A 26,054-nucleotide genomic window follows, 5' to 3' on the forward strand; every position below is an offset into this window, starting at 1 on the left:
TGCTTTTTTTTGGGGGGTGGGTCGGTGTTCTGTTTTTGTTGTGTTTTTTTTTTTTTTTTTTTTTTTTTTTTTTTTTAAGAACAAACTGGTGGTTAGAAGTAAGAGAGAACTTATAAAAATGAACAGAACAATTGAATGTATAAAAGCATCAACATGATCAATCTCTTGGTTTTTAGCACATGTAAGACCTGGGGTAGTCTAGGAACATTTTGTTAGCTGTATGATGCAATTACAACTTCACCAGAATAAGCCCGTAATCTTAGAAGTTATATAAGAAATAGATGCAGAGAAGCTTCTGGAGTTGAGATTAAGGAAAGATTAAAACCCAATGACAGTGACCACTTAATGTAGTCCTTCCATATAACAATGAGAGTGCTGTTGCAGACACCTGAAATCTGGAAGAGCATTGCAGTAAATAAAATGCAGTTGGCATATATACAGGAGATTACTTTAGAATTAATGCAAATAAAGCAGTGCCATGAGGAGCTGTGTATATTCTTCTATGAAGGGTAAAAGAATGCCTAGGAGTGTTGCAGAAGAAATTATGTCAAGTTAATGCCACTCTCAGCCAAGTTATAGGCTCCCTTGGGCCAACAGTACATTTGAATTTTTTCATTAGGAAACACCTGTGGTGAGAAATGGCACCCAAACAGGAGAAGGCTGTATGTGCTCTCCTCTTGCTATTACTGACCATGCTCATAAAACTATCGGTGAGAATATAAGAAATTTTCCTTTAGCTTCTACACCTAGACTGCATGGTCAGAGTTTGCAGATTTTGCTCAGTAAAATCGCCACCTGATTCAACAAAAGATGCTTGCCTAAGAAGAAGCTCGTACTGTCGCTTGTCAAGCCTGTAAATCACTTGTCATGACTTAATGTTTGCCTTGGATATTTTGGAGAGAGAACAGTGACCCGCTGACAGGATGCAGCAGCATTGGCACTAGTAAGAGTTTGATCCTTGTGGTCCAGCATGAGCAGCTTTTAGCTAAAACAATGTTATATACCGGTAACTTTCACAGGCTAGAAACAGTCACCAAAGGAGAAATAGTAGATCTTATAGAAGACTTAAATACCAAAACATTCCAGATCCCCAGGTCAGACAGTTTTCTCTGCAGTGCACAAGATTGGAAGTGGTGTCTCCTTAGGTCAGTGAGTATCTGCCTCATGTAGGTCTTAGGGAGCTGCTGAGGCTGTGTCTGGTTCCTGAACAGACCTGAGCCTGAACCCCGTTGTCCTTCAGCTCTTCTGAAAGCAGGTATCTTTGCCCTTTTGAAGAACTTTCTTCAACTATCTTTGCCTTTTTTAAGAAGGATTGCTTGTCTTTAGAAACTGGGCCCTGAGAGAAGAGTCTGTCTGCTGCACTAGACAGGTGTTTAGTGATCAGTGTATATGGATCAATTGCCTTTTCCTCTTCCTCTCTTGGATCTCGTTGCTCAGCTGTTGGCTGTTGTGGACCCACTGTTTACCTTTCCTCCTGAAGCTTTCACCTATAGAAAATGGTCAAAGTTACACTGGGCTAGAGCGACCAGCAGAAAAGTAGCATGAGGTTGTCACTTTGAGGGTAGGGCAGCTGCCTGGAAATAGATTTACATCATCTCAGGAAAAGGAAGCAGTTCAGGCTGATGTGTTACATAGTTGGCAGTGATCGTTTCAAAGTTTTGAAAGCAGAAACATCTGCTTTTTGTGAGGAATCTGATACTCTGATTGCCTGTTATTACAAGCCTTGTAAAGGATTTAGATTGCCAGCACCTGTTACCTAGAAACTAATCAGTTGAGGTTCGAACTGGGCACCCAACTGCTAATTCCATTAAACTGGGAACCCAAACTGCTGAAACACCCAGCTCCGGAATGCTGATGTCTTGGGAACTCTAAAGTCAGAAGGTTGTGGTTAACAAAGGGTGTACCATGTTAGGCAGCAGCAGGGTAAATGTTTCCAGGACTGTTTTGGTTTTGTAACTTTAAGTGGAATTCAGACACAAGATTTCATTGGTTCAGGTCTTTAAATCTGTTTCTGCGCTCTGATGAAATTGATGAAACATGTTTTTAGTTCTGAAGTGCAAAATCAGATCCTTTAAACATTGCAGTGTACTGGCCATGATGGTAGTTCTTGGTCCACAGGAGACATGAGGTTGGCCAACACTTCACAGAGAAGGCTTCTGTGGTTCAGAACTGTATGACACATACAGCATTACTGATAGCTGACAGGAACGGCATATTTTCTTCAATGCTTGACACCATTTTCTAATTAATTTTGTAGAATAGATTGTATAACTGCGGATGGTACTTTTTTATGTTTATTATCTAGCTATAAATACATGTGAAATTTGGTTAACTTAAAGGCCCAATCTGCTACTCACAAAGTGCAGGTGTAGCATCCTTTTCAATCTCCAGCCCAATGTTTCCCAATACAAATGTAGATTTAAGTCCCAATGCTATGTTAATTCAACAACAAATTCTCTTTTTTGTTATTTTTTTTTATAATGGGCTCCAAAGCTGACAAGGAAAACTGTTGAAATAAACTCTAGGCTGTTTCTTCTTTTTCCACGTCTTGCTTCTCATCATTTTCAGGTGTTCCAGAAGCTGCTGTTTCATCAACACTGGGGTATTCGTTTGTCATGTTGCTTGATGGAACTGTGGTTGCAGGTATGTTTTCTTCATTCGGTACCTGAACATACTCTGCATTGGATTGTTTCTGAGCCATTACTCTGCAGGGAGACAGGATTAGGATTGTAATTTCACGTATTGAAATCCCATCTACACTAGAGTCTTTCAAAAGAACATATCTTCGTAGTTTTGTCATCTGAACATTAACCCCCATATTATTAGGACTCTGTTATGAGAGCACCTGAGAAGGTACAAAATCACTGTTAAGACAGAGATTGACAGTGGTGGATAATAAGACTGATCAGTATCACTGGTTTAAGTGATTTTATTAGAAAAAAAAAAAAAAGGTGGGTTTTAGTATGTTTAAATGCCAGCTCATTAAAGCAGAATGGGAAACTGAGTAGTGTTGGACAGTGTCTGAAAAGGGATAGCAAAATAAACTGGTTGGTGTGAGCTTTCAGGGAAATTGCATGCAGATCTGGTGTCCCATTCGAATACATGAACATAAGGTACAGTCAGAAAAGAGCTATGAAAAGGCTGATATCTAGAAAAATATTTTTAGTAATAGGTATGAATTCCATTTCCCTTATCAAAACAATAATAAATCAACTCCCAATATTTAAGTACTTTAACATGTAAAAAAGTATCAAATACTAGTGGGTTAATTCAAGGTAGTAAGGTTTATTAGTGAGGTTTATTAGGGTCCAAGCACTTAATCAGAAGTTAAAGCTACATCAATTCAAAGCAGAAATCGTGCATGAGGGGCCACTGGCCTGGATTAGCAGTAATGCCCATCAGGAAGTTTTAGACCTCTGCTACGGGGCAGTGTCCAGATGACATGACAATCTTTTCTGGCTCAGCTGCATGTATTAATTAAACGTTAAACATCATGGGGCTGACTGTGTAGCATATGAGATGATACCCTGAAGATTTGGCGATTTAGGAGAGAAATGAGCAACCAAAGCACAGGAAAAAAAAAAAAAAAAAAAAAAAAAAGACATTTCCAAAGCAGGATCAAAATGGACATTCTGGGCTCCATTCTTTGCCTAAGCCTTAGTGGCTCCAGACATTTGAGATACGTTAGAGTATCCCAAGCATGTGTCCCATAGCCCTTTGTCATGTCTAGTAGTCGATTCTCTGAGAGAAACCCTTAGCTGCTATACTTTTTTGACTTCATCCACCTGTTATTAACAACCACCATAAACTTTTAAATACAAAGCACTGTTTTTCCAACCTATATTTTAGGTATTGCTTGGTAGTAGCTGCATGTAAACATAAGGAAGAGGGTAATGACCAACCATATTACAAGTGCAACAGCCTGAAAGTCACACAAAAGCAAATACTCCCACTTCAGAAGTTTTCTCAAGCCTTGTATTATTTACTCTTCTATAAATGTTTACAGTGTTTATGTTTTACTTTAGCTCTGGTTTATCAGCAGTGCTTTACAGAAACAATTGTCTTAAAATCAAGCAAACAAAGGAATTCTTACTGCATTTCATTACTTGATGACTTCTTTTTCTTTGCTTTCTTGGTTAAGACCCAGATGATAACACAAATGATAACAGCTGCCACAATTGCTCCAATTAATGCTCCAGCAACAATAGCACTGTCTGAATCTAGAAAGGAAAAAAAATTAAATTTAAGTATTAATCCAGCAAAATCCCATACAACTTTAGTGGAGGATCCTTTACCAGAAAGAAGGCATTCAGTTCAAAGACCTAAAAAACTAAGTATGTTTTTCCAGGAGAGAGGCCAAAGATACTCTAGGAAAAAATAGAACTGGGCTTTTATGACCTTTTCTGCCTTCTTTCTTAACAGTTAGCACCCTACTCACAACAAGCCCCATGTTTATGACCGGCTAAGGGAAATACTGGGTTGTTAACATTGGCCATAGTTGAAAGCCTTTGTTCTTCAATCCTTGCAAACAAAATCTGAAATTGAGGTTGCCTTTATCTCTGTTGCTCAGCTGCATGATCTGATTGTTTGTGAACCCTAAAAACCTATTTCCACTTCAGCACAGCTGCTAGCTCTGACCTGCCATTTTCATTTTATAGACCACTGAGTAATTGAGTACTCATTTCAGGGACATATCTCATGATTGCTTATACAACATACACTTGGCTCTTGTTAAATGTTACTGTTTACATGAAAAATCTGCAAACAGATACGGTTGACTACTGCCTGCATTTCCAAAAAAAAATAAAATCTGTTTCAAAGATATTACAGCATTTTCCTTCAAAGAGTATGTCATAGATCATATAAGGGATTATTTTCACTTACGCATTGAAGTTAGGTCAAGCTCACAGGTACTGTTCCCCATGACATTGCTGGCTATACAGCGGTAATATCCTGTTTCAAAGGTAGTGAGGTTGCCAATGTAAAGAATGCCAGTGTTTGGATCTGTGGCAAACAGAGAACAGGTACAGATGAACATTCGTATACTTTAGAGGGAAATGATTTTCTTTAGTTGGTATTAGTGAGAGCTTTTAAGAAAAACAGTACAAGCTAAAGGGTTTTCCCATTATTCTTTCATTCTTTATATATATGTATTCTTTAAATCCAAAACATTTACCTTCTTTGACAATTACTACAGAGGATTCTGTAGGAACATATTAGAAGATGAGTAGTATGCCCATACTCTATAAGTAAGTCTGTCTAATGTTTCACCAGCACTGATACTATTGTCATTGTAATTTCATAAATGAAAAGCTAACAGGTACTGAAGATGTTCAGGATGGATTTCTTAGCAACTGAATGAAAAATTGCCTTAATTTGAATGTAAGTTCACTCAAAATTCCAAAGGAAGGAAGATGTAAAGGTATTAATATTTCTCCCATTTTAACATTGTTTACATTTAAAGTAATGGTATAGACAAGACTTTAATGTGCCACAGTTTTTATTAAAACAAACAAACAAACATGAAGTTTTTTTAACAATAAGAAAAAAATAGCTCTTTGTGACAGCCAATTTGAGTGTGTAAAAATATGAATTTGTGATACTGAACGTCAGAAGAGGAGGGTAAGTTTTAACTGCCCTATGTGATGCAAAGTGTTTGAAATCCTAGCTGGTACTACGGCACTCTGGCTGTTGAGCATGGTATGGCAGTCCTGTAGTTACGTACTAAATTGCTCAGTCACAGGCGTGAGGGTACTGTCGTCTACTTTGTACCAGTGGTAGGTAGGGTGAGGCAATCCCTCTTCACATTTGCATAAGAGGTAGATTAGATGGCCTTTCTCTGGCGTTCCTTCTATTTTGCAGAAAGGCTTTGATGGTTTGACTGTAAAAGAACAAGAACAGAGACATGAGTTCACACCCAGGGCTGCAGGCTTCCACACTGGGGTCTGTTTCTGTGCTGCTGTAGTAAAGAATAAAACCACAGTTACAGATTTCTGTCAGAGAGCATAGTCTTGTTTGTGCATCTGACCAAAGGCTCTCCTGTAAAGACTTCAGTAATACTAAATATATACACGTGGCCTAGGATACATTTTTATTATCTTTTCTTTCTTTGCATGCTAAATAAATACTATTACAGGGATGGTGAGATGTTAGGCATTGATGGCAACTATCAGTTACTTATACTGGACCAGCCACTATACATTCTCTAGCATTTTCTGCCACATAGCAGCATCTTTCCCATCTTTCCTTCAGGGCATTGGAGCTTTTCCACATAAAAAGAGAGAGTCAAGGCCTGATTCTTCAGTATCTTGCAGTTGTGGAATAAACAAATCAACTATAGTTATGTGGAGAAAATAAAAGAGAAAAGAAAAAAAAAAAAAACAAAAACAAAAAACAACAACAACAAAAAAAGTTTGGTAGTTTCCCTACTTTGTACACTGAAGATTTTGCTTCTGCTTACAGCTATTATTTTTCATTTCCTATGTCTAGGCATGCTGTTGTGGTTTTTTGGAGTACCATCACTAGGACTATACTGGCAATGAACACAGCCAAAGTTTATGTGCATAAGTTAGTTTTCATGGGAAAAGTACAGTCTCTTCCCTTATCTGCTCCAAGATTTACTCTTTGGGGGATTTTAAATGAGAATTAATAATTGTACTGTGAAAAATGTGACTTTCAGGAAATGAATTTACATGTCTTTGTCCTGTACACGGAAGACGGGCAAATGATACTGCAATCTCCTTCATAAGGGTTTGATTTGTACCTCTGACCAGGCATGCGTTCTCAGTACAAAAGCAATGGTTAGATGGGGTTAGTACAAACTTTTGACTTACTAGGAAGTAAATGTCATTCCACTCTTTTTTACTTCTTTCTGAAATTTTGGTCTTTGCTGGGCCTGGGTTATGCTTAAAAGTAACGGCTTCACAGAGAAGTTGTCATTTACAATTAGAAGGGCTTTTTATTTTGATCACAGAATCACAGAATTTCTAGGTTGGAAGAGACCTCAAGATCATTGAGTCCAACCTCTGACCTAACACTAACAGTCCCCACTAAACCATATCCCTAAGCTCTACGTCTAAACGTCTTTTAAAGACTTCCAGGGATGGTGACTCCACCACTTCCCTGGGCAGCCTGTTCCAATGCCTCACAACCCTTTCAGTAAAGAAGTTCTTCCTAACATCCAACCTAAACCTCCCGTGGCGCAACTTAAGCCCATTCCCCCTCGTCCTGTCACCAGGCACGTGGGAGAACAGACCAACCCCCACCTCGCTACAGCCTCCTTTAAGGTACCTGCAGAGAGCGATAAGGTCGCCCCTGAGCCTCCTCTTCTCCAGGCTGAACAAGCCCAGCTCCCTCAGCCGCTCCTCGTAGAACTTGTTCTCCAGACCTCTCACCAGCTTTGTTGCCCTTCTCTGGACTCTCTCGAGCACCTCCATGTCCTTCTTGTAGCGAGGGGCCCAAAACTGAACACAGTACTCGAGGTGTGACCTCACCAGAGCCGAGTACAGGGGGACGATCACCTCCCTAGCCCTGCTGGCCACACTGCTTCTGATACAAGCCAGGATGCTGTTGGCCTTCTTGGCCACCTGAGCACACTGCTGGCTCATATTCAGCCGACTATCCACCATCACTCCCAGGTCCTTCTCTGCCTGGCAGCTCTCCAACCACTCATCTCCCAGCCTGTAGCTCTGCTTGGGGTTATTGCGCCCCAGGTGCAGGACCCGGCACTTGGCCTTGTTGAACTTCATGCAGTTGACCTCAGCCCATCGGTGCAGCCTATCCAGATCCTCCTGCAGAGCTTTCCTACCCTCAAGCAGATCGACACACGCACCTAACTTGGTGTCATCTGCGAACTTACTGAGGGTGCACTCGATGCCCTCGTCCAGATCATCGATGAAGATATTAAAGAGGACCGGCCCCAGCACCAAGCCCTGGGGAACGCCACTAGTGACTGGCCTCCAACTGGACTTGGCTCCATTCACCACGACTCTTTGGGCCCGGCTATCCAGCCAGTTTCTAACCCAACGAAGCGTGCGCCAGTCCAAGCCATGAGCAGCCAGTTTCTTGAGGAGAATGCTGTGGGAAACAGTGTCAAAAGCCTTGCTGAAGTCAAGGTAGACCACATCCACAGCCTTTCCCTCATCCACCCAGTGCATCACTTTGTCATAGAAGGAGATCAGGTTCGTCAAGCAGGACCTGCCTTTCATAAACCCATGCTGACTGGGCCTGAAGTGGCCCTGCAAGTGCCGCGTGATGACTCTCAAGATAATCTGCTCCATGAGCTTCCCTGGCACTGAGGTCAAACTGACAGGCCTATAGTTCCCCGGGTCTGCCTTCCGGCCCTTCTTGTAGATGGGCGTCACGTTTGCTAGCCGCCAGTCAACTGGGACCTCCCCCGATAGCCAAGACTGTTGATAAATGATGGATAGTGGCTTGGCCAGCTCCTCTGCCAGTTCTCTCAGTACCCTCAGGTGGATCCCATCCGGCCCCATCAACTTGTGCACATCCAAGTGCCGTAGCAGGTCACCAAACATTTCTTCATGAATAGTGAGGGCCACATCCTGCTCCCCATCCTCTTCCACCAGCTCAGGGTACTGAGTATTCAGAGAACAACCGATATTGCCGCTAAAGACTGAGGAGAAGAAGGCATTAAGCACCTCCACCTTTTCCTCATCTCTTGTAACTAAGTTTCCCCCCGCATCCAGTAAAGGATGGAGATTCTCCTTAGTCCTCCTTTTTGTGTTGATGTATTTATAAAAACATTTTTTGTTATCTTTAACGGCAGTAGCCGATTGAACTCCAGATGAGCTTTGACCTTTCTAATTTTGTCCCTGCACAGCCTCGCAACATCCTTATAGTCCTCCCTAGTGGCCTGCCCTCTTTTCCAAAGATTATAAACCCTCTTTTTTCTCCTAAGCCCAAGCCACAATTCTCTGTTCAGCCAGGCTGGTCTTCTTCCCCGCCGGCTCGTCTTTGATGATACTAATCAAATAGTATCATTCTTTTTCCAACACGAACAATCTAGTGAACTTGGATAATTCCAGCTACCTGCTTAAATCAGGTAGCTTTTCGAGAGTACGAAGTAAATCTGAAGGCCTCTCGGGGGACCATGAGATTTTGCTGTAGGTCAAGCAAGTGTAGCAGCTGAGTGGTATCAGGCCAGGTCTGCTTCGTCTGGAAGCTAGATGGCACCACAAGCTCTACCTGCCTTCAAAGCCCTCGGAGAAAAGCTTTGCGTCAGTACACAAGTGAGCCCTTCTTTCTGCATCACAGGCCTTGTTCATCACAGCCCCGTCATTCCCTCTGCTGCTGCTTATTTTGAGGCGTGATTTTTTTTTTGTAATAGGGCAGGAAAACTACAGTACAGCAGTACAGAGGAAAGGCACTTACCCAGCACATTGACAATCACTGATTTTTGGCTCTGGCCAGCATCATTCAGTGGGCTGAAAACTTCACAGGTGTAGGAACCAGTGTCAGAGGGCTGCATGTTGGAGATTGTTATCGATGCGTTCCCTGGACCTGTTGCAGCTGTGATCCTGTTCTTAAACTCTCCATAGGAGTATGACTGTCCTCCTGAATAATAATAGATCTGTGGTAGAAAATCCATTGTTAGTTTCAGAACAAAAGATCTTACTGCCACTTTGTTTGCTGCTTGTAACTGGATTATGGTTGATTTTTGATTAAGTGAAGCAAGGTCACCCCCTTTCTTGCACCTTTCCCCAAGAAAACAGAGATAAACATGTGGTACATTTGCATGTACATTTCTAATGGTTCTTAGATGACAAGCTTTTCAGGACAGGGATTTTTTTCGTTGTATAAATGGACAGTAGCTATTTTTTGTAGGTCCTTCAGTCACAGACTTAAGATCATTGACCATCGTATGACAAATCTGTGTACAAATGCTAAGTTATGTGCAATTAATAGTGGCACTAATTGAAGCACTGATCATTTATGATATTATTAATATGCAGCTTAGTAGAAGATTATGACAGGAATGGATTTGTCACTGCAAAAAGGGGGTGGCTGCAGAGCTTTCCAAATATAGAAGCTAGCAAACAGAGAACTGAAGTGAATCCACGTGACATAGGTCTAAGCAAACAAGGTGCCTGATCTGTCTGCCGTGAATTTGGAAGCAATAATAGTGCAGTGCAAGAACACCAGCAGAATCATCACACGTGCAGTTAGAGCAACTATGTTGTTCTTGTTTGTGTGATCAAGATCAGAGCCAGTGTCATGAACTATCTTGTTCTTTATTTTTTATTTTTTTTTCTTTTTTCTTTTGAGTTTATAGCGTAGATGGAAGTCAAGAACAGCTGTTGGCTTCAGTGCTTGAAGTCATACCTGTTTGGGACCAAGAAGTTCCCCTTTTACTATACAGTAGTAAACTTCTGCAGAATTAAAGGCATGGTAAGCAAAAATGTCTCTAAGGAATGCAGCATTTAAATTAAAATTAGCTGTTTAACATTGATGGATTTCACTGATTTCAGTAGCATGAATTGTACTTAAGAGCACTCTGGGAACAGAGTTGGCCTCACAAGCTTATAAGCCCAAACTCGTTGGCTGAACAGAAGGATAAATTGTGTTCATTATGGAGACTGGTTGGTAGTTTGAGACTTGGGCCTTGAGCTGTGAATACTTCATCTGCTTTGGGGTGAATATAATAGTTCTCAAGGAGTACGTGCATGCTGTCCTGTCTAACTCTACTGGGAAATCTAGATCTGGAAGAACAAAGCTAATGTGAAAGACTATGGAACGTTAATTACTTCTGTCAGATGTTACTAATAGTATTATATATAAGTGGCAGTGTTTGGGATAAGCAGTATGCTCCCCAGTGCACAAACACCATTTCCTAGGCAAATGGAGTGGCTGCAGCACAATCCATAAACCATTTTCTCACAGTGATGAGTGGTAACCGTACAGAATTACAGTTTGGCGCCCAAATGGATCTAACATTTGTCCCACTGACAGTATTCTGGAATCAGCACTGTAAATGTATTTATTGAAGTTGGACCCGACAACATGTTTTTAATAGAAATAGTTGGAAAATGCTTGTAGGAAAAAGTTTCACAGACTGGTGTAAAATGCCATTCACGCCTGACTAATATCAAAAGTTCTTTTTTGTCAAAGCTTCCTGCCTGTAGGGACACTGCAAATCCCCAGGCAAGGAGTATAATTTGCTTTACTTTGCAGATCAACTGATTGCCTTTTGAATTAAGAATATTTATTCTTAATTCTATTTATCCACCCTGATACAGTGTTGACTGAAATCTTTAAGCAATGTTATCTCAATGCCTTTATTAGCTTAAGGCAAGCTACACCCCAAAACTGCCTGAACATAGCTGGTGTATGCAGTGATAAAGCTTTGAAATGAAGGTCAAAACACAAGGCTGTACAGCACCAGCAGCCCCGGTACTGCAGCTTGGCCCCATCTCAAGTGCAGTTTTGTCTGCTTTCCAGCCAGGCTTGATCTGTCCCTGCCCCAGGATTGCAAACACCAGGTACAATTGATGCAGGGCTCTGAGTACCAAAGCTACTACGTGTGCTGCCAGCACGTGGGAAACTGGTGTTACAGTGAGGAAGGATAACAGCTTTAATGTTAGCACAGCGTGGGCTTTGTTAGCAGTCTGCAAGACTGCTGGAGAGACTCTCCAGCTTCCATTTTTTGCATGCAAGCCCATCAGGTTTAAAAGTGGCTTTCTGCTTTGCTAATATAAAACTGATATACCTGTAATTAAAAAAAGCTATTGGCTGCACTTCTTTCATTCTCTACTTATTGTAGTACAAGCAATAACATAACGTTATACACTGCTCAGTTCAAGAGTCTGAAGTTACAGAACCTGTGAATTCTGACCTCAGGCTTCTCTTAAACAGATATTCCTCTATAGATCACAGCAGTGATGGATTTGTGCCTCCTCTTTGTTGGTAGTGTGATGGTCATTTGAGTAGGGTAAGGGCAGGAGCTTCCATCAGCTTCATACTAATGTGAAATTCAGTTGCACAATGTCTTATATGAAGTACTGCCTGATTTGCAGCAGTGTGAGAGGAGAGATAGGTCCATTGTATTCTTTCCTAGGGCTTCACTATTGAAAAAAGGTCTAAATTCTCTTTAGCCTACCTCAGAGCCATTTGGGATTTATGCCTGCTGTGTGCCAGCTCAGCTACAGCACATGCTCCTGGGAAACAGGTCTGGCACTGCGAGTTGTAAATGCAGTCAGAGCATGACAGTAAACAACACAGAGGAGCAAGTGCTCCCTGTGAGTGTGATGTAGTTCATCTGATGTCAGGGTGAATTACGCATCTAAGCCCTCATATGATACACTGCGAAATTAATCCCCAGTGCTCTTTCTTCCTTTCTGGATGGACACAGAGGAAATATTTTGTGTACACTGTTAAATCTGAGGCAGGTGTCAGCACAGCAGAGAATATTTCTTCTCTTCGTGGATTTAAACTGAATCTTTTAGTATTTTTGTTGTTGTTTGAACTATGAATATATAAACACAGTTGAGCAGCTTAAGGAAATGCACTTGGTTCCCCTGCAGGCTCCTGTCCTTTCTCTCTTTTGCTCCTGTATGATGCTTATCTCACTAGCTGTGGAGTTCATTGCCTGAGGGAAGGTGGTAAACACCAAAAAGGCTGAGTAATGTTGTGATTAATTACCGAGTGTATATCTTGTCCCAGAGGTATGAATGGGTTGTGTACACAGGAAATTTCATTTAAGAGGAACATGTTTCAGTTAATTGGCTGCGAATTTGTAGCCCATTTTAAACAATACACTCAAAATTAATATTTTAAACCCTTGTATAAAAAGTTTGTATATTGTCCTTAAAAACATCATGTTTATGCCTTTCCAAAAAAAAAAGATAGGAAAATATTTGCAAAAATGTATCTATGCCATTTCAAAAGTCAAAAACTTTTTTTCTGTGGAAGATAGAGAAAGCTTCTTTTTTTCTTTTTTTTTTTTTTTTTTCTTTTTTTTTTTTTTTTGGCATCTGACAGCTGATATCCCTTCCCACAAGTATGCATCTCATTGACATTTCTTTCCATTTCACCTGAAATGTCCTTAAAATGTCTACATGGGAAAAGTATAAATGTAGTCAATGGCAGTCCCTTGCCAGAGGCCTTTTTAAATCAGCGTGATAAATATGTTTAAAGTCCAGTATCTTGAATGTAAAAAGTACCCAAGAAATCTGCTGTGTTCTCTGTAAAAATAAGCACTTAATGTCCTCAAGCAAACCATGAGCAGCTATAGTGAAGTTGATGATTTACCAGTGGAAAAACAATACCGTGGATGTAGTAATGGTTGCTACTTCTAATTACCAGCTTGTTTGCTCATGCAAGTTTTTATATAATGATGCCTTTTCACATTTCAAGGGAGCAGCTGCCTCAGATGACTAATCAAATAACTGACAAAAAAAAAAAAAAAAAAAAAAAAAAGTGAGATTATCACTCCTAAAAATGCTGTCCCTAATAACTCCACAGTCTGAAACAGCAGTTTCTGCAAAACAGTTAAAAGCTGTCCAGAAAGTCTCTCCTTGGCCTTGGAAAGGATTGCAGTTTGTTCTCTAACTTGTGGGCGAGGGTTTGCTTAACGCCCAGCAGTGTCAGCAGTCATCCCTCCTGGCTTTCTATGCCAATGGCATGGTTACTCTGTGTCTCCAGAGTCTCAGTGTCTGCTACAACCAAGAGGATTTGGTCTCATAGCGCTCCAAGGCAGTTGAACTATTTGTGTACCTGTTCAGCGAATATGGGTTACAAACAGAACAGGGAAGAAAGTGGGAATGGTCATGCTAGTTTGGAAGAAAATCTTGGTAACCTCGATGCTGGAGGCAAGGTCATTTGTGTCGTGAATTCAGAAGGATCTGGTACATGAAATCACACATCCTTTTCTACCTTCACCTGACTTGTGGGAAGGCTGTTCCCCTTCTTGTGTGATGGTAAGGAAAGTGCTCACCTGAAGAGGAAGCAGTTGGCAAAGCTGTGTTGAGGGTTTTCGAAGGCTGCCAGATATCTGGCAGAAAAGGAAAAACCCATCTACAGGTTTTTTTATGCAGCATCTCCCATAGAGCAATCTTGTTCCTTGGGGGGTAGAGCACACTTGTGAAAAAACAGGCAGAAAATTAGAAGAAACGTGCCTCCATCTGCTTCCTTTCCCTTCTTGGGGCTGGACAAATAGATGCTAGAATTAGTGTAAATGTGCGTCTTTCAAATGGCTTTGGATGGACTCAGTCCAGGTCAGTGTTCCTGCCATCCCCTGCTGCCATCACACCACATTGCTGTTTTGCCTAGTGCATCTGGGTGTCAAACTTGTAAAAGCAGATGTACTTGAAGATGTGTTACAAAACATGCCACTTAATCTGCACAGTAGCCTTGACGTCCTGACGGTGAGGCAGAACCAGGACATGGCTTCCTGTCTAATACCTATCTTCCCTCCCCCAGCCCATCTCGCTTTCTCCCACCAGCAGATGCAAAGCTGAAGCATCCTGTCTGATGACGTTTCTCTAGGCTGATGTATTCAGCATCTCATTCTGATTCACAGCCCTTGCCTGGAGAGCTGTAAAGCTCAGGCACTCGGAGGCATTCCGACCCCAGCAGCGTGTTGTTCTATCATTTTCTCTTTGTCATTTTCTCAGGCTACCATAAAAAGAACTGTTGAAGTCTCTTTCTCACCAATAAGTGCAAAAGGAGATGTTAACAACTTCAGCAGATAGGTATCATCATCTCTTTCTGAATTCTGAGTACAGACAGAATTTATAAAATAACCAGGGAAAAAAATGTATTCATCTTTCCCTTAAGCATCTTACCGTCTAATCAGAGAGCAAATGCTGCACTCTCCAAGTGTTAATTAAAGCCCAAGGCGCAGATTCTGAGCTTGCTAGATAAGCAGGCAAATGCTCACATGTGCGTTGGTTTCGTTGACGTGTGCCATGTGACTGAGCCTGGCCCCAAAAGCATTTGCTCATCCACAGCTGCTTTCTACACATTTTTAATGGAACTTTGATCTGCCAGACTGCAGCAGGGATATTCTGCCCTACATTACTGGGATTTTTGTCATGGGTAACCGAGGATGACTGGAAACCTCTTGTCACAATTGCACATTGGTAGAAGAAAGGGATGGAGTCAGAAGCCTTTAGAGAATTAATCACTCCGCAGCTTTAACTGGCGCAAAATGCTTTGGAGGATCATTTCTTTCATGTTCTCACAGTGTCATTCTTGTGGCTGAACTATTAGTGAGTAATTTCTACAGCGTATCAAGCACAAACATGCTTTCTCAGTGCCTTTGGCAGTTATCAGACCTCAATTTGCTTTGGGCTGCACCCTGTACTTCACGGTGAGACGGGAATCCCACTCAAAGAGGGTTTGGAAGGAATTCTGGCTGGGACACCGGCCAGCTGATGGCTGAGAGGAGGCCGGTTCAGCAGGCAGCTTTGGGTTCCTCTGTACGTCACAGCCCAAAATGTCACGTTCTAGAGGGGGGATTGAGGAGGAATATTTTTTCTCTCTGTAAATATCTAGCCCCAAATCTGGGCTATTCAGCCTTGCTCACATTCAGCCCAGAGGCTCCTGGTGTGTGGACGTGCTATTCAGATACTCTTTGGGTAGAATATTCTCGAAGGATCAGTTACTAGTTCAGCCACTTGAATAGCTGTGGGAATAAAGCAACAGCTACTTCCAGAATAATTCTGATAGAGGAAAATGCAGTAAAAATTAGCGTGAGGTAAAAGCTCTGAGTGATGCATCTGATTGAGCTCATCTCAGCCATGTGCTGGTTTTAGGATTTTAACCCAGAACATAATTACAAGTTTTATAGCAGTATAAATCTAGCAGAAGCTATTTAGCTCTTTTTATGTCGTTGTTAAGATTGTTTGGTTTTTGTTTGTTTGTTTGTTTGTTTCTTACCTTGTATCTCCAGCTACATCTTCCCCGTGCATCTGTCACATACACCATCTTTTGACAATGACTGACTGACTTTTCATCCATACTCAGAATACCGTGACACGGGGAGTGCTGTATTTGAGTAAAAATGGGCTGGTCTGAGAGTTAAATGAGACTGGAAATGTGCCCCCAAAGTCCAAGAGCCTGTTCTCTACACAACTCCCCTGAAGGCAGTGGTGCTGTTCACAAGGGCAGGGTGCCTCATGCTCAGCACGTTGTGCAGATGTCTTAAGCCCTGAGTAACAGAGTGGGATGCAATACCATCTTATTGCTGAGTTCTACCTAAAATTAGGCAAACTAAGTGTCCTACTGGCTCCAAACACGTAAGTTACAACCTGATCTTTTTCTACTTGTCGCCACTCTCTTTTTTGCTCTGTTGTCTGCATAAGCATGCCAGTTTATTTGACCTTCTCTCTGCAGACTGTCACCCCAGCACCAGAGAGAACCACAAGCAGCCAACAGCAACCCTAGTGGCATCCAGGAATTGCTCTGACTGCACTGACAGCAGGGTCTGTCTTCCCTTCACTGGAGGTATTGCCTTTGCTTTCTGCCATTAAATGAAGCTGTGTTTTTTGGTGCCTGCAGGGTCACTGAAGTGTTAGATAAGACTTGGTTTTAAAAACATCACCCTTAGGCAAAACAAAATGCTCATGTATCAGAGAGGCCCCTTCCAGTAAGTTATCTGTAGTGCTCCAGGCAGTGCTTTGCAGAGGCTTGTCTTCACTTGGGGGCTGGATTGGGCTGCTGTGCTCCAAGCCAGCGTCCCCTGCAGCACTGACAGCCCCTGCAGCACACGACCTCAGGCATCTGTGACTGGAAGCATGTGTGGTGGGCTCTCAGGACCTAGTCTTGCCCCTTGCTGCTAAATGACACTTCCTTGGTAGCACAGATAGGAGAAAAATGCAGAGCTCCCTCGGGATGAAAGCCAATATACAGAATAAATGGAAGATACCATTGCTACAGGCTGCTACACTCCTTCCCTCACTATCATCCATCAGCAGTTTTGCCAAAGCAGTGTTAATGTCATCATTTGCAAGTATTTCAAGTTAGGTTTTTTTAAGAGAACTATTCCATGAGAGGCGTATCAATAATTCACCCAGCATCTCTTGCAAACAACAGCCATTCCTTTCCTTTACTCCTCTAGTTAACTCAAAATTTCATCAATAATACTGCAGTGAGCATATCTTGGGTAGCCACGCAGTGTCTCTGATAATTTCACTTGCTTTAACTGTGGGTGGCCTAGGCTGGAGGCTCGAGGTGTGGTGCTGGTTGGGTTCAGGACTTGGATTTAGGTTTGCCAGGCTGCAGCCTCGCCTGTGCAGAGTCAACAGAAAGCTTCAGTTTTTCAAACATTTATTTAGGTGCTTTATACTGAGGTCAGCCGAGTGACTCAGAGCATAAAATGAAGCACAGATGTAGATCTTAGCAGGAGCTGTGAGTCTACCTTAGGAAGCAGATAAGGCTGAGATATATTCTGTTACTCTGGGTGAGCTGAATAAGTAGTTTTTGCCTCAGTTTGTCTATTGGTAAAGTACAGAGAGTTGGGTAGTTGGAAATTTCTCAAGATCCTTGGCTGGGAGCAGCTATTTAAAAATAAAATTCATCATTAAAAAGACATATTGCTAGGGCGAAAAAGGCCAAAAAAAAAAAAAAAAGTAAAAAAAAAGTAAAAATACACATAACTTCACGTTTTCCATTAGTTGACATTTACAGTATTTAGTTCAAATAAAGAGAATTACTTCCACTGGTGGAACTTCTCAGGATAGGAGCAGAATTAGGCTCCAATTAGAGAAAAGTTTAATATTCCTCACTACATATACCTACACTGTCTTCAAACCAGCCCAGCGAACACCTGCCTTTCCCCTGTTTGCTGCCTTCCTCCTCATCGCAGTGTCTGCGAGCAACCGGCTGTTTGTGGCATCTCCTCCCCACCCGTGTAACTGCCATGGCTTTTAGCTGCTGAGCACCTGCACCAGCATTGTGGCGAAGGGGAACAGGATATGAAAACACCACAACAAACAGCAAAGCACGCCAGCCAGCTTCACAAAGCAAGCGCTGGGAAGCATTGGGTCTGTGCACTGATGTACAGCACTGCCTAAGCTTGCAGCAAGGTAAAATCTGTGGCTGAATACTCCAGGGTGTTAAATTAGCACTGGCACCAGTCCTCACACTGATCTTATTGATTTCCTTCGAAACAGAACTGCGGCTGAGCTCACGTATCTCAGAACACTGCAAAACTTGTAACATGACAGTATAAAACAATAACATTATTTTTAAAAGGACACCTATGGCCTCCATACTTAATATATATATAATGTCCTAAAATCTAATAATGTAAAGCTCAGCCTCATTAATCTTAAAAGCCAAAAGAATCTTAATTTGAATCTAAAGAATCTAAATTTGCCTTAATTAATTCTAACATACTACAGTGTTAGCTTTATTATTTGCTGCCACTGCAGAGAGAAATGGCCGTATTACCAGCTATGTAAATACACATTATTTATTAGGATGAAGATTTCATTATGTTTGTTATGGAGAATATCCCCCTGTTAATTCTTTTTATACTAGCCACATGAATAACAGGGTCCTCAAGACAGCGAGCACTTAGTGAGGTGCTGGGAATATTTAGGATTGTAGCAGGTGAGATAACAAGTATTTTCTGTAGCTTTCTGAAAAATTGTAAGTCTCCTATCTTTAAAATATTTGGCAGACATTTTCTACTCTAAAAAAAAAAAAAAAAAAAAAAAAAAAAAAAGGAAGCTGAAAATTTATCCATTTAATTGTTGAAAAAATGGCAATTTTTTAATAACAGTATAATTTTTAATATTTTTTTTTCTGGAGAAAATAGACGCTAATTATAAGGAAGTATTCATTATTTATTTGAGATGTGTTAGATGAATCTAAGTATATAATAAAATTTAATAATTTTATCCAACTTAACATGCAAGCTGCTGTTCTGGTATTCAGTAAACTATAGTGCCAACATGTTCAATTGCGCTGTTTTTGTCAGCTCAACAGTATATTGAATATATTTTTGACTTGATTTTAGTATTCTTTAAACAACGTAAGCCAAAGCTGGCAGTCTCTTCCGTTGCCATGCATATACTTTCTACTAGGAAGAAAATATGAAATTTAACTTCAGCTGCATGCCAAGCAACCAGGGCAAAGCCAGGTTTGTAGAGACAAAGATTATTTTGGTTTAAACCTGTAGGTGAAAAGTATACATGCTGCCAGGCACTCTGTCCTTTCTGAAACCCAGAAAACTCACCAGTGCGAAATGAAAAGAGCAGCCTCAAATTGCTGTGGGTTTAGACAGGTTGAAAATCCGATTCCATGTTCAGCTGTGTTGTGTGACTTCTTTAAATTGGTATTTTTCACAAGCAGTCACAGTCCTTTCTTACCACTGTTTGTATTAACACGATTACTTTTGCTGTGAATAGGTTCAAAATGCTGAGGAATCACTGTGTTGCAGTAAAAAGCTTCGGGACCAAATAATACAGGGCTGAATGGGTTGCTAAAAGCAGTTCAATTAAAGCACCCCAGTCCTGCAGCTCTGCACATGCATGCACCCTCTGAATACATCAGCAGAGGGAAGGGTTTTCTCCATGCCTCGCTGAGTGTAGAGCTGAGGATAACAGGCACTGCAGTGAAGGGAAGTTTTGCCTCTGTCCTCAAGGAGGATGGGATTAGCACTACCTCATCACCTTGCTAGATTGTATCGACTTTATTTAATGACAATGCAGATCATCCATTACCAATGGATGTGTGCTGTGGTGTGAAAGTGAATTTACCATGAAATTAGTACCAAATGGGGAGAAAACCAGATGCATTTTTTCCAGTCCTTCTAGGCACAGCTTCCCCACTGAATTCAGGGGGAGCTGCAAAATCCGGGACTGAGTGCTAAAGAGATTGAACCGTGAAGTTTCCCTGGCATTTCGGAGCCTCGCATCAGTTACTTTTCCTTTTTGGAGCATATTCCAAACCACCCACAGTATGTTCTGATTACATTCCTTAGGGGATATTTTCTCATCATCCATCACAGCTTACAAATGGTTTTTCCCCTCTTGGATCTCTTGATGCTGTCCCATGCTCCCTCTGAAATACTTTCAGCTATAATCTTCTTATTTTTCCTGGTTGTGATCAGAAAATGTATTTCATTTTTTGTCTTGCAATGAGGAAAATCTAACGCAAGTAAAATGGAGAGACTGTAACTGAATCTGGAGAATATGGGCTCGATCCTGTCTTGGTGCTGTACTTCCCACCTGAAGGAGTGATTGAAGTCTGTGCTACAACATACTGGATCAAAATTATAATACATTACTCTATGCACAATTTAGGAAATGTGAAGCTGCCACCCTTTTGTGAGTAGTTCTTTATTTAAGAACAGTTTTGACTTGAAAAAAGCAAATGATATGAGTAACAACTACTCATACAATTAGTCAGAAAGGTGTGCATATATCAGTCTGTCATTTAGCTGGAGTCAGAACTTGGGACGGGCCCACTGTTTGTGCTTGTCACTGCTAGAGGCTTTATCTATAGCTACGACATACAGCAGGAGGGTAAGCAGTTCCCCTGACCTGTGTTAAATTGCTCTTGCTTGCATACTGGCTATTGCTCAGTGCCAAATGTAGTAAGTACTGTACGTTCTGCAAATTGCACACAGTCTAATTCTGCTCTAATTGATAAACTGAATAGAAGGTATAACTCTATCAGCCATGGCAAACCTCTGAATATAATGTTATTAGGAAGTTGTTAAACACGACAGGAATATCATCAGAGTGGGCTGTGCCAGTGATCTAAGTCAAACCTGTTTACATCAGCTCTCAGGTGTAACACCGAGCAGGAAAATTGAACTTGTAGGAAAAAAATGTTAGCAGTAATGTTAAAACTAGGGGGGGAGGGAGGGGGAACAGGCTGATTGTCTTAAAGGCCAAGCATGACACTAGGGTGTCGAAAGAAGTCACGGTCTTCAAGGATGCAGTGATACTTCTAAGCAGCATTTCTTCTTATAAAGGAAAGCATTGCTGACTGCTCAGCACCTTGCTGGGTGAGCTAAGGGGAACTCAGAACCTGCATGTTATGCTGGATTAATTTCACACCCAAACATTGGATTCATTGGTAGCTCTCGTAGTCTGACTGCTAGTGTGGGTATGTACAGAAGTTGCACATCCCATCCCTGACTCCCTGGAGGCAGTCCAGGCTGCTCTGCAAGGCCTTCAGAGCCACGTGAGGGGCTGGGGCAATGCTTACAGCAGGCAGCTGCCTAGTACTTGGTGTCCCTCACAGTCCTGCTGCCCTCTCCATGCCGATACTCCATCGTACCACGCTGCACTGCTGCAGGGGGAGCTGCTGGTCTCAGGAAGGGCAGGGAGCACTTGCCTTTGATCTGTAATTGTTCTGCTACTGCAGTGACACCCACGGGATGCTGCGAAATGCTAACCCAAGTTAACTGGGGCAGATTTCCCACTACTGCTGCTGACTTGGGCTGGTGGTCTGTTATGCACTGCTCTCGTCCGAGCCACCCAATAGCAGCGCTAATGGAGCTCGCATTTGACCCTGAGGTGGGGAATGCATTGTCATAGGCAAGGGCGTCTCACCAGGAAAACCACGTTCACAATAGGAGGAAGTGTCTGCCAGACAAGAGAAAAGGGAGCTGGTCCAGGGGCCGGAGCACTTGTGTGATTTTTGGACACCTCAGCTTTACTCCACGTCACGCTTCCTGTGTGACTTGGAGCAAGTTGTTGAAGCATCTGAATGCTTCTCCTACCTTCTCATAAGTTTCCATGAGAGCCCAGGCATGCAGTAGGAATTGGGAGCCTCGGTAGCTTTGTACATCTGCCCTAAAATTCACTGCACCTCAGTCCTTTGTCTTTAGTGTGGGAACACCAATGTTACCTGCCCCCAGGTATTAGTGAGGATAATGCTATAAAACATAACAAGATTCTTTAAGGACATCAGGACATCTTAAACATATCTTCAAATTAATAACAAATAAATATCTTACGGTGTGCAGCTGGCTCTCTTTGGCACTGTAAAAGCTCCACTGGATAAAGAAATTTCCCAGCGGCTGAGAACTTGCGTACGTACAGAGGAGGGTTGCATTGCCGCCCGTCGTGACATTCACTATCTTCTCAGGAACGGTCACCACAACGCTGCCGGCGTGACCTGTGGGCAGTAAGCACGGTGAGCAGAGACCTGCTGGGGCCAGCTCTGGGAGCAGGGCAGGAGAGCCTTGCTCCTGCTTTATCCAAACAACCTGAAGGAGATGTCTGTCCTTCTCCTTTCAGCAGTTTCCCTTGGGCTTGATGGGATGTTTTCATGATAACGAGCTGGGAGTGGGTAAAGCTAACAAGCACATAAATCCCCAGAATAGCTGTCCCCTTAAAACCAAGAATATTCTGACAAAGCAGAGCTGAAAGCAGGCCTGTTCTCACCTGCAGAGGCTTGTCTTCTTACTGAGAGCCTGCGGCTCAACGGAACCTTTCTTCTGCACTCTCAGTGCTCTCCTGAACCTCACGCTCTCGCTCACAGCTGTCCTGAGGCCTCGTTTACACCTTTGTTGCCTTCTTTTCTGCAGTTACTCCTTTAGATGTCTGATCTTTATCCGTGGCTCACCATCTGCTACAGCGTTGTCTCTTCTTGTATTCTTACGTTCTGTTTCTGACTCAGTGGCACTGTTGGGTTCCCCCAGTTTGGAGCCTAGCAGCCCTTCTCCATTTTCCTTTTGCTAACTACTTTGCTTATGTTTAGGTTCCTTATGGCTTCCATGCAGAAGTTGTGTTTTTTTTCCAATGTATGAGTGACAGAGGCAAACATACAAAATATTCTTCTCTTAATGGAATATCTGTGCATCTTAGGCTAGGGTGCTGCTTTTTAGAATTTAAACAGAACCTTCAGCAACATCAAAAGAATATTTTGCTCAAATTATCACTATCACCCACATGAGAGAAAACATAGTTTAAGAAAGAATATATTTTGGCATTTTTAACCATGCAAATGTTGCAGATCCATCAGCTCCTACAGTAGGCAAGCCTATCTCAACCTAAAATCTTTGGAGTCTGACTTCCTTGTTTGATAGCTTGAGTATTAGAAATTCAGTGGAAGGAAGAAGGCAATAATCCACTTTCCATGTCAGTGTTGGCTAGGATTAGAACTAGCAAGCTTTAGCTACAGCGAGATTTGCATTATATGTGAGAACAGTCTCACGGGAATGGTTGCAGACTGACCTAAATTAGTGTGGATCCTGCCTTGGGGAAAGAGGGCATCCCAGTGCTATCTGTAAGTCCTGCTTGTTCTATGAGTTCCCAATAGCTTAATCCTTACTGTAATCTAATATGAAAGCCATGTAATGTTATTTTAGCTGTCTCAGTTCATTGTTCTCAGCTTTAACAATTAGAGTTGGCCAGAAGATTATAGTTTCTTGCCACAATAATACTTGCAAGTATGTGCATTAATTTTCTCTTCTTCATTGGAATTAAGCTATGGTCCTTCAACACAATGGCAAACTACTGAAAACATAATTTTTCCAGTCATCTGCTCTGTGTGTTTCCTTCATCACTCTCTGTGTCTGGAGTCAGGAGTGCCACAGCTTGAATATTACAAGCTTTTCCACAAGAAGTTAGCTGAAATGACTCCATCTTCCATAAAGTTATATGTTTAGGATAAATACATTCAGCTGAAATATACTAGCATAGTTCTAGTAAACATATAAGGCCAAAACCTATAAAACTTTATTTGTCCAGCAAGGTTTTTAAAAGCCACTGCTAATTCTAAGATGGTGCTTTTGATGGGAAATGGAATAAGCTGGAACCGCACAGCCTATTCCCACATCATGGAAGTTAGAGAGAGCTTTGCCTTGTGTTTAATTCACTGTTTATGGTTTCGAACTCATAATCCCATCTCATCCATACAGCCCTTTTGATTTCAGTGAAAAAAGCACATTAATAAAAAGTGACCCCATAAAAAAGGCTAGTGTGAGCAGGACTATAACTTCTTGTTAAACCATTGCTCTGTCTTTTACTCAGCAATATAACTGTGTGAGCATTTCCTTGCTACAGAGAAAGTGACTGCAGTTAACTGGGAATCATCCACTTTCATTGCAGTCCCATGAAGTTTTTAATGCTAACAAATAAATACCAGTTTGCTGATATTTTGCTGGCCTCCCCAGAAACCTTCAGTCAGTGGTTCCCCTTGCTACGGCCACACTGCTAGCCTTAAGTCCACAACATTGTTTTGCAAAGTATTTGTACCAGCACTGAATTCCTTTTAATTTCTAAGGCAAAAATCTGTGGAGTTTGTGTGCGTGAGAGAGGTGACCTTGAAATACTAGGAGCAAATATTTAAATTATTTCTTTGGCATCCAAAATAGGTAATTCCATCTTGAAAAGAAAACGCGTAATCTAACTTTCATTTTCTTTAGTGGACACAGTTCATCTCCTCCTGGAGAATTAGACTTAAAATATCTACTACTGCATATATTAAAAGTAAAGCTTAGCACAATAAATTGTCTTTGAAACATGAATAATATATTATCTTTAATATACCATATATTTCCTAGATTCCAATGAGTATTACATCCTCACTTAACTTCACAGAAACCCAAATGATTATATGCATGCTTAAAGTTAAGCATACCCCCCAAAAAATGGTGGGGATGAGCCCAAGGCATCATTTCCCAGGAATATCTTGAAGAGATAAAAAAGCCAAATGTGATGAAACCAGCCTTGAAGGTTAGGTTTTCTCACATTCAGCTTTTGGCTCCTCTTGAAACAGTCTAGCACTCTACATGTGAACTCGTTGCCTCGTCCTGTCTGTAAAGCAAAGCATTGATTTACCAAAGCTAAAATTCCGTTCTTGAGCAAAAAATTATTACCAGTCAGAGGGCAGCTTGCTGATTTCCACAAATTAGCGTGGCATTGTAGCCACAATATTCATTCCATCTAGAAATAAATCCAGAGTGTTTTCCCAGTTTGCCAGTCACGTTGACCTGCTCTCTTATTTCAATAAGTTCTTCTACTTCAGTGTTATTTCAATCAGTTTGTTATTCTTACCTGCAAGGGTGGCTAGGATTGGAAGTATCTTCAGCATCGTTGCAAACATCTTGATGTTTGGAGAGAAAAGAGACCAGATGCAGGTTCTGACTTCAACTAAAACTCAACCGTGGCTTTTTTTTTTTTTTCAAGTGGGTTTTTGTTTTCCTTATCAGCTATGTATCAACACGTCAATAAGCTTTTTATTCTCCTTTATCACATGTATGCCTTTCTCCGACTAGTGGCGTGATTGTTCAGTTGAAACCATTTTGTGGGGTGTGAGCAACTGAGTGTTTTGTTAATATTAAACTTTTGAGTCAGAGAAGCCCCAGTTCTCCCACCTTTACCAAGGCCCAGCAGTATTTGCCCTCATAAGTACTCCCGCTGAGCACAACCAAAGTATTTGTGGATCTATTAACAGTCAATCTGATTACCAGTGTTGGAGTCGGGCCTAGTATGAATAAGGAATAATCTTTATTTCCTGTTAATTCAATCATTTTTTTTAAACTTGTATCTGGAGATAATACTTGGCTAGTACAGTTCTGTTTTAAAATTTATTTCTCACACCATTTTATACAGAATGGTTATGTTGGACTCATGATTGCCTTGAAATTTCTGTACTGAACTCATCAGGAAGATAACACACCAAAATAAAGACAAAATAAAACAGTTTATCCTCTAAACTGATAATAAAATTAGTTTCATCCAGTCTGAATGCATGAAGTTGGATGCTACTAACACAAAATGTCAAGGTGAATATATTGATTTTTATTTAAATCTTAATACCTGATGTATTTAGCAAAAAACAGTGGATGAAGGTTAGGACTAACTGCAGTAACTTACAGTAGATTAGTTTGTCCTTGGTGAATTTAAAACACCTTCTCTAATTCTCTGAGGCTCGTGAGGAACATGAGGTGCTCAGCTTCTTGAGGAAGGCAGCTTTGCTGTCTTTATTCCATGGCATTCGCCTGACACTAGTGCTGAGACTAGTGCTAGACCTGGGCTGAGATGGCAGTAGCTGGCTGTGCACCTGCAGCCATGCGGCAGTAGCTGAAGACATAACAGAGGGCAGCATTGCCTTTTAGATGTGTG

General features: G+C 41.5%; 2 protein-coding genes across 2 annotated transcripts in view; one reads left to right on the forward strand and one right to left on the reverse strand.

Moving 5' to 3' along the window:
- Window positions 1-17: 17 nt before the first annotated feature.
- On the reverse strand, window positions 18-25,032 carry VSIG1 (V-set and immunoglobulin domain containing 1; the record flags this gene model as incomplete). Its single annotated transcript, XM_084534122.1, has 7 exons — window positions 18-2,705; window positions 4,094-4,220; window positions 4,885-5,004; window positions 5,726-5,881; window positions 9,391-9,589; window positions 21,938-22,098; window positions 24,984-25,032. The coding sequence occupies 7 exons, from the start codon at window positions 25,030-25,032 to the stop codon at window positions 2,522-2,524; spliced, it is 996 nt and encodes a 331-aa protein (XP_084390248.1). The 3' UTR covers window positions 18-2,521.
- Window positions 16,371-26,054, forward strand: part of LOC311443726 (synaptotagmin-like protein 2) — a 53,997-nt gene continuing 44,313 nt past the window's right edge. Inside the window, exon 1 of the mRNA XM_084534104.1 lies at window positions 16,371-16,464. The gene's annotated coding sequence lies outside the window, so the exon portion shown is untranslated. The remainder of the gene's footprint in view (window positions 16,465-26,054) is intronic.

This window comes from Aythya ferina (assembly GCF_964211825.1).
Source record: "Aythya ferina genome assembly, chromosome: 13".
Taxonomy (NCBI): domain Eukaryota; kingdom Metazoa; phylum Chordata; class Aves; order Anseriformes; family Anatidae; genus Aythya; species Aythya ferina.